We start from the raw sequence: 8,964 nt of genomic DNA on the forward strand, positions 1-8,964 counted from the left end.
TATATATATATATATATATATATATACACACACACACACACATATATATTCTTTTTCAGATTCTTTTCCACTGTAGGTTATTACAAGATATTGAATATAGTTCCCTGTGCTATACCGTACGTCCTTATTGCTTATCTATTTTATATATAGTAGTGTGTATATTTTAATCTCAAACTCCTAATTTATCTCTCCTCCCCCCATCCTCTCTGGTAACCATAAGTTTGTTTTCTACATCTGTGAGTCTATTTTTGTTTTGTACATAAGTTGTATCATTTTTATTAGATTCCACATATAAGTGATATCACATAATATTTGTCTTTCTCTATCTGACTTACTTCATTTAGTATGATAATCTGAAGGTCCATCCATATTGCTGCAAATGGAATTATTTCCTTTTTTATGGCTGAGTAATATTCCATTGTATATATTTACCACATCTTTTTTATCCATTCATCTGTCAATGGACATTTAGGTTGCTTCCATGTCTTGGTTATTGTAAACTGTGCTGCTATGAACATAGGGGTGCATGTATCTTTTCAAATTATAGTTTTCTCCTGATATATATATGCTGAGGAGTGGGATTGCAGGGTCATATGGTAGTTCTATTTTTAGATTTTTAAGGAACCTCCATACTGTTCTCCATAGTGGCTGCACCAATTTACATTCCCACCAACAGTACAGGAGGATTCCTAATTTTACATACTTTTTAAGAGCAGTTTTGGTTCACAGGAAGATTGAGAGGAAGGTACAGAGATTTCCCATGTACTCGCTGCCCCCACACATGCATACCTCCCCCATTATCAACATCACTCACCAGGATGGTGCGTTTCTTTCCAAAGATGAACCTACACTGACACATCGCAATCACCCAACGTCTAGAGTTTACCTTAGGGTTCACTCTTGCCATCATATAGTTGGTCTTATGTGTTTTTAAACAACATATTTCAGCCATCTTTCAAAATGGTGACTTCATTTTTTTTTAACTGCTACAATATATTCAGTAACGCTTGTATCAGAGTTTATTTAATCACATCACTCTTAAAAAGAAATTTTGTTTGTTTTTAAATTGGAGCTTTCAAAATCAATGCTGCAGTGAAAATCCTGCAAAGCTGCATGTGTGAGAATGGTTTTAATCTACATGGTTTTTCCAGTAATTAACACTAAGAGCTGGTATCTGTGCCCTGAATATGCAAAAATTTTGAAAATCTCTTCTCAGACGACAATTGTTTTGGTTCCTAGATCTAGTCTGATAGATTTTTTTCATCTGTCTATCCATCTGTACATTTATCTATCTATCATTCTGTCATTTAACCCTGCCCACTACTTCCTAGTTGTGTAATCTCGGAGACATGTCACGTCTCTCTGCGTCTGTTTCTTCATCTGTGAAGTGGGAATGCTAATATCTGCCTCATAAGGTAAAATTACATGAATTGTGAGGATTAAATGCGTTATTTAATGTGTGTAAAGAACGGAGAACAGCGGCATGTACTCATTCAGGTTTAAGCATTATCATTATTATTTGTCAAATTAAGGTTTGGTTTTTCAGAGCTGGTACCTAAAGAGTTCAGACTTTTACATCAGAGAAGACTAGAAATCCTCTTTCTCTAATCAGTACCCATACCCCTGGTCACTTATTGTCAAATTTCTATCTAGAGAGAATTCTAGAGAGATAATTTATCCGGGCATGGTTCCTTGTAAAATATTTACTCAGTGTTAAATAAGCACCCACAATGTGACAAGCACAGTATTAACTATATGCTCACGAAAGATGGGTAGCATAAGAATTTTGCTTCTTAAAATTCTACTCTAGTACTCTAGTACTCTAGTACTCTAGTGTACTTACACTAGAGTAAGTACAAGGTAGTGTGGGAGAAGTAAGGATAGAGTGTGACTCATATGAGAAAGAATAGACATTTTCCAGAAATGGAGGGGTGGGTGAAGCTATTTCAGACTTATGTGCACAGTTATAGAACCACGTACCAGTGTCCAATTGCCGGGTGTGCAGGTATTCTTGTGCGAGAGCAGTGTGATGTCAGATAGAAAGTCATGCAGGGACCAAGTCATAAAGCGTAGGTGTGTGATGGTCAGGAACTATGATACTTCTGTGCAGGCAGTTGGAAAAAAAGGAGTGTCACAATCAGAAACACATTTTAAAAAGTTCAATTTGGCATCAGAATGATGGATGGGATGCCAAGGGGTAAAACTGAATGTCAAAATATAATTAAAAATCTAGTCCCATACCCCAAGCAGTGAAGATTATAGATTGGAGAGAGAGGAAGTAGAAACCAAAATATGTGGAATGGAGCCAGCAGCACTCTGGAAATGGGCATGTCAAGAGTAAGTGGAAGATGTAGGAAAAAGACGCAGCTATGAGCCCCGATGGTTAGATGAAGCACAGGACTTGACGCTGCCATGGAAACCAGGGTAAGAGAGAAACGTCAAGGATGGAGGCCCCAGTGGGAACATCAGCACTTTAGTATAGACAAAGGAGAAAAAGGAATTCCATAAACTAGGCAAAAGACTTAAGGTCAGAGAGGAAGGAGGAGACAGGGGTGAAGGGTTATCCTAGGACCAAATTCCCAAAGAGGATGTTGGGGGAGTGTGAGGTGACCAAGAGTGCAAAGGGCTTCTGCTAGGTTAACTAGGCTAGAGGTAGGTTGGTTAAAGGGGGTTGGGAATGGATTTAATGCAGGGTAGGAGGCAAAAAGAAAGAAAATCGAGAAACGTACTCAATTTTCTGTCTTGGGCCACTAGATGACTGGTGATCCTGTTAACCAAGTAGAAGGAATGTAAGGAGTACGAGGTCAGAAACAAAAATAGTGAGTCGGAGGCCTCTGGGAAACTTTCACGCATAGATGTCTGGTAGGCATTTGGAGACTCACGTTTGTGGATGGGTTTTTATGTCAACGAGCTCTAAGGTGAGAATGTTTGTTGCATCATCCACAGAGGCTTTGCTAAGCAGAGTTAAGCAAACACACCAGACAGTTATTATATTGTGGTATCTGTTCTGTGTCACACATTCATACATAGATAAACACAATTATCCCTACATAAATGAATAACAGTATTTATTTCCTACTGGGTCATACATAAATTTGGGTGAGTCATTCACTGGATGTGGGAGATGGAAATTAAGCGAGGGTAGCAGTGGCATTTGAAATCCCTCATCTTTGGGGGGGATTGCTATTTGTTTGGGGTTTATCTACCCCCAAGGCCATATCAAAATTTACATTATTGAACAGTCTACGGTAGCACCATTTCTGCTATTTTACCTCTGATACCTTCATTCATTTGTCATTTTCATTTTCTATGAATTAATGAACATCCTGAAGCTGTGGGCGCTGACGTCCGTCCGTTATCTCCCTCTAGGAATTAAGTAAGAGAATGTTGACATCTCCTCCTTTGCTTTGAAACACAGTATCTCATCATATTTGGCTTAAGCTGTTGATGTATTTAAATGTTAAATTCTATTTTGGATTTTTTTCTTCTCTTTTACAGATTCACCTACATTTTATTCCTTAAAGACACTAATGCTAGATTTTAAAGAAAAAAGAAACCCATACTGGTATATGGAGTTTTTTGGACTTTCTTTTGTGCCCTTCATAGCTAGGTTAGCATGTGTTTCTTTATTAGGTTGTTTCTTCAGGGACTACTGGGCAGACCATTGAAGCCCTAACCCTATGTAGATCTCAGGATATTTTTGGAGTTTTTTTGGGTTTTTTTTTTGTTGTTGTTTTGTTTTTTGCAGTACGCGGGCCTCTCACTGTTGTGGCCTCTCCCGTTGCGGAGCACAGGCTCCGGACGCGCAGGCTCAGCGGCCATGGCTCACGGGCCCAGCCGCTCCGCAGCATGTGGGATCTTCCCGGACGGGGAACAAACCCGTGTCCCCTGCATCGGCAGGCAGACTCTGAACCACTGCGCCACCAGGGAAGCCCTCAGGATTTTTTTTAATCATGTATTTAATTTTTTTTCTATGACAAAATTAAGAAAAATCAAACTAAGACAAAGATTAAATTTGCATTATTGGGGGATGAGGGGGAACTGGATGAAGGCAATCAAAAAGTACAAGCTCCCATTTATAAGATAAATAAATCCTAGGGATGTAACGTACAGCATGATGAATATGACTAACACTGCTGTACATTATATACGAAAGTTATTAGGCGAGTAAATCCTAAGCGTTCTCATCACAAGGAAAACAATTTTCTATTTCTTTGATTTTGTATCTGTGAGATGACGGCTGCTCACTAAACTTACTGTGATCATCACTTCATGGTGTATGTGAGTCAAACCATTATGCTGTACACCTTAAAGGTGTACGGTGCTGTATGTCAATTACATCTCAATAAAACTGGAAGAAAAAATATAGCTTGTAAAAATATAAATAAATTTGCATGGTTTCCAGAAATTGATCATAAACAAATTGGCATGAAGTATTTAACAATATTTTCAATATTTTGGAACTGGTTTCCCAATATTATTACCATTAAGAGGGAAATACGTGTCTGCGATACCTGCCTTGTGGTTGAGGAATGCGAGCATGCTTTTCTAGTGTTGGCTGTGGCTCCAGAACGTTTAGTAGTTTTTGGTGTGACTCTTCATTTCTACGCAGGTTTGTCAACAGCAGCATCATGTCCATCTCATTTTCATATTTGAAGGGCTGCTAATCACTATTTTTTAAAGATATAAATTTAATTTCTTTGCCTTTCCTCCCACAGGTTATTCTGCCAACCATTTAGTAAACCTAACTGCAGACTTTGCTGGTTTGGGTACAACATTTACTCAGTATCCATTCATTTTTATTTCTGACAGACTAAGCATATGGTCCTAATGCTCTATGAAATCAGACTCTTGGAACGAGATTCTGTTATAAATTTATTGCTCGTTACCTTTATGTGATGTTACATTATATACATCACTGAGCCTGCATGAAAAGCTGCATAGATGAAACAGATCTATTTTGACTTTTGAGTTTGACTTTCTTTCTTTTTTTATAAACATGGAATTCAAATAAACTTAGACATAGTTTATGGCTTTTCAGATATACTTGAACGTGTTATTGGCTATAAGGTCTTTATTCACATTCCATGCCTTTCATTAAGACAAGGATAAATGAATAAATATTCCCATGATTGTCTGATGCAGGGTTTGGCAAAGTAAGGCCTAAGAGTCAAATCCAACCATCGCCTGTTTTTGTACCGCCCAATTGCTAACAATGGTTTTTACGTTTTTAGATGTGTGAAAAATACTCGAAATAGAGCAATACTTTGTTTCACTCAGAAATTATATGAAATTGAAATTTTAGGATCCATAAGCAAAATTTTACTGCAATATAGCCATATCCATCCATTCACATACTATCTACGGCTGCTTTCATGCTACTGGGGCAGAGTTGAGTCACTGAGAGGGGGGAACTTGTAGCCTGAAATATATACTATCTGTCCTTTTTGAGTAAATGTTTGCTGGTCCCTGGTCTAATGCATAGCTGACTTTAATTTTTAAAAATTCTAAATATCAAGAAGTTTATGCATGGCTTCCCTGGTGGCGCAGTGGTTGAGAATCTGCCTGCTAATGCAGGGGACACGGGTTCGAGCCCTGGTCTGCAAAGATCCCACATGCCACGGAGCAACCAGGCCTGTGAGCCACAACTACTGAGCCTGCGCATCTGGAGCCTGTGCTCCGCAACAAGAGAGGCCGCGATAGTGAGAGGCCCGTGCACCGCGATGAAGAGTGGCCCCCACTTGCCACAACTAGGGAAAGCCCTCGCACAGAAATGAAGACCCAACACAGCCAAAAATAAATTAAAAAAAAAAAAAAAAGAAGTTTATGCAGTCAAACTAATACCAGAATTAGTTATTCCTTTTCCCTAAAAATGATGCAGGGTTCAAACTTATCCATTTCATGGTATTATACTTATTATTACAGTACCCTTGTTTATTGCCTGGACAAACTTAACTCCGTTTGCTATTTCAATTAAGAGAAAAGTTTACCCAAAGAAGAAGAATGCTAAGTTTCAAATAAATTCCCTTTTCTCCATTTTCTGTCATTATCTATATATTTAATTTGTTTTAATGAAGGTAATTGCACACAGGAATAACTCTGATCTAGAAGTTAAAGAGTCTCTGTGTTCAAATTTAATCATCATCTTGTTTTCTAGACTCACATTAAATAAATAATTAGTTGAAGTCACTGTGAAAGGCAGACGACAGGGCCAGTTAAGACAGGCCCCTTGGATCTTTGATGTGCCTACATTTTCTTAGAGGTTGAGGATAATTAAACTGGAAGGTGACACCTTAAGACAGGCTGCTCTTCACAGTGAACTGCTACATTGATTTACCAGAGACAACTGTCAGAGTGAAAGTAGCATTTATTCCTAGATGAAAACATTAGCTGTCTTCTTTGAAAATAAATTATTTTGCGGCTCCCATCACCCTAAATTTTTTCCTCTTTCATTTATTTGTGTTAGAAATAATTAAAATGGGTTAGCTTTTTGAATAGTTATATAAATTATGAATAAACCCCAGAGACAATAATATAGAGAGATTTTCTGTGTTTCTGCAGTGTTTTACTTTATTCCAGATGCGATTGGGGATTCTCTATTCTTAATTCCTTTAATCGTTATCAAAGGTTATGGGTTTTTCAGATTATATTCCAAAATAAGTCCTGGAAATCATGTATTTTCTTTGCTACAAGTCATTTCTGGAATATTCTGAGGAATTCATTCTTCGATTCCTCAAATATTTATTGAGTACTTACTGTGTGCCAGGCGCTGTTCCTGAGATTTGGGGTATATCAGAGCACCAAATGGGACCAAACAAGATTTTTACCCTTGGGGAGCTGACATTCTAGAGGGAAGAAACAGGCAAGAACCAAAGTACATGATAAATAAGTAAATGGCAAAATGGATTAAAAAATATCGAGCAAGGAGGGAGAGAAATATCGGAGTGGGAGTTGGGATCTGAAATACGGTAGTCAGTGAAGGCCTTGTTGACAAGATGATGCTTAAGCAAAGAACTGAAGAAGCTCTGAGACTTAGATAAGTAGATACCCAGGGGAAGAGCATTGCAGGGAAGGGGGGTGGGGTGAGAGTGAAGACCCTAAGGTGGGAGAAAGCGGACCTGTGTGCAAAACAGCAAGGAGACGTCATGGCCTGGTATGGGAACCGCGCTGGGACATTTTGCTGGAGCGTGGCATAATTGAGCTGACTCTTGGCTGCTTTGATATGGGGGTGGGTTGGGGCAGGGCAGAGCAGGAGGAATAGCAGTGAGGATGTGGCAGTAATTCAGGAGAGAGGTGGTGCTGGTTTGGACCAGAACCCATCATGGAGGTGGTGAGGGTGGGTGAATTTTGGATGTGTTTGGATGTGTTTGAAATGTGTAAGGATTTCCTGACAGATTGGATGTGGAGGTGAAAAATAAAACGAGTACGTTTTGACTCCAGTTTTTGTGTTTGTTTCTTTTGCCTGGGAAGTTGCTATCAGTCCTCTATAGGTGGAACTAGTTTGGGGGTGAGGGGGGAGGCAATCAGAAGCTCCACTTTGGGTATCCTGAGTTTGAGATATTTATTAAGATAAAATCAACTCTGTAGCATCCCAGTTGGTCCTCTCCCAGTGTCTGTCTCATGGAAGAATAAAAGAAGTGTTGTTTGAATATTTAATATACATGAATATAGTAAGCACCACTGTAGCTTGAGTGAATTAATGAAAGCATTCATTGAGTGCCAGGTATCAGGCTGTTCACCATCACAACACAAAGGATACAACCTGATCCTTGTTAGAACTTCTCAAGGTACATGGTGTCGTCTGCATTTTACAGAAGAAAGCATTCAAGGCTAGTGACTTGCTTGAAGTTCACGTGGCTAGTAAGTGGCTTTCACTTTGAGATTCAAACTCATGTTTCACAACTTCAAATACAGCCTCCTTTTGATTTTATCAGTGAACTCACAAAAGAAATATTGGTATATCCGATAGACTGCCGTTTGCTGAAAATCTGATTTTTATCTTCAGACTATAACACAAGTGAACAAAAACAAGCCTGTAAGAAGCATGAACTCTACGTGAGTTTCCGGGATCTGGGATGGCAGGTAAGAATGGTCAACCAACTTGGTTGCTTCTTTTTTGCTTTATTAACAATCCTGAATTACTCAGAATCTTTGTCAGTAATTTTTCCTATACAGTAACTAATTATTTTCGACGTGACTATTCAGTATATAGATTATCCACATCATTTTTATTTCTCCATTATCCTTTCACCATTGAAACATAACAGAGTTTATGGTTAAAAAAAAAAACAATTACACTGAAGAAGAAATGCACACTTAGAGAGTGAAAAAAAAATCCTGTTGTTTAAATATCCCCAAATTTTCATTTTAATACCCATTTTTCAGATTAACTCAAGCAATTTCCATTTGCCTCCTATGGTCCCAAACTATTGGTATAAGAAATAGAATCCTTGATTATGTCTCTGTCATAAGGTAGATCTACAGAAAAAAATTTTTTTCTTGTACTTAAAAATCTTATTGCTTTCTTTTACATCTGCTTCACAAACAGGGTGGGAAGGAGGATTTAACCAAAATAATTTTTAATGGCTCTGTGTTGAAATAGTTTAAATTGGATTGCTTAGATTACATTATTCCATTACATTGGATCCTCAGAATATGAGCTATTATATTGAGAAATAATATTAACAAGTAAGCATTTTCAAATTTATGGTAAACCTTCTACATGAATTGTTCAATAATTTTATATCGGTGACAAGTTTTACATCTCTGGAAAAAAAAATCAGGGCCACCCATTATAAGTGCCAACTTTTTAGCTTCCTAAAATTTTTCACGTACAGTGCTCAGGAATTTTCTCCAATTCATTTCTTTTAAAGAGACTATAAAGTTCACACATGAATGGAAAGAAAAATAGGACAAGGCACAAATCTTACAGCTTTAGGAGCTTGTCAAGCTTCTAAAGCAGGA

General features: G+C 38.0%; 1 protein-coding gene across 2 annotated transcripts in view; it reads left to right on the forward strand.

Annotated features, from left to right (window-relative positions):
- Positions 1 to 8,964, forward strand: part of BMP5 (bone morphogenetic protein 5) — a 128,346-nt gene that overhangs the window by 114,289 nt on the left and 5,093 nt on the right. For both annotated transcript variants that reach the window (XM_007471193.1, XM_007471194.1), the window contains exon 5: positions 8,006 to 8,082. In XM_007471193.1, coding sequence (XP_007471255.1) covers positions 8,006 to 8,082 — 77 coding nt within the window. The remainder of the gene's footprint in view (positions 1 to 8,005; positions 8,083 to 8,964) is intronic.

The sequence above is a fragment of the Lipotes vexillifer genome, unplaced genomic scaffold (assembly GCF_000442215.2).
Source record: "Lipotes vexillifer unplaced genomic scaffold, Lipotes_vexillifer_v1.1 scaffold302, whole genome shotgun sequence".
Lineage (NCBI taxonomy): Eukaryota > Metazoa > Chordata > Mammalia > Artiodactyla > Lipotidae > Lipotes > Lipotes vexillifer.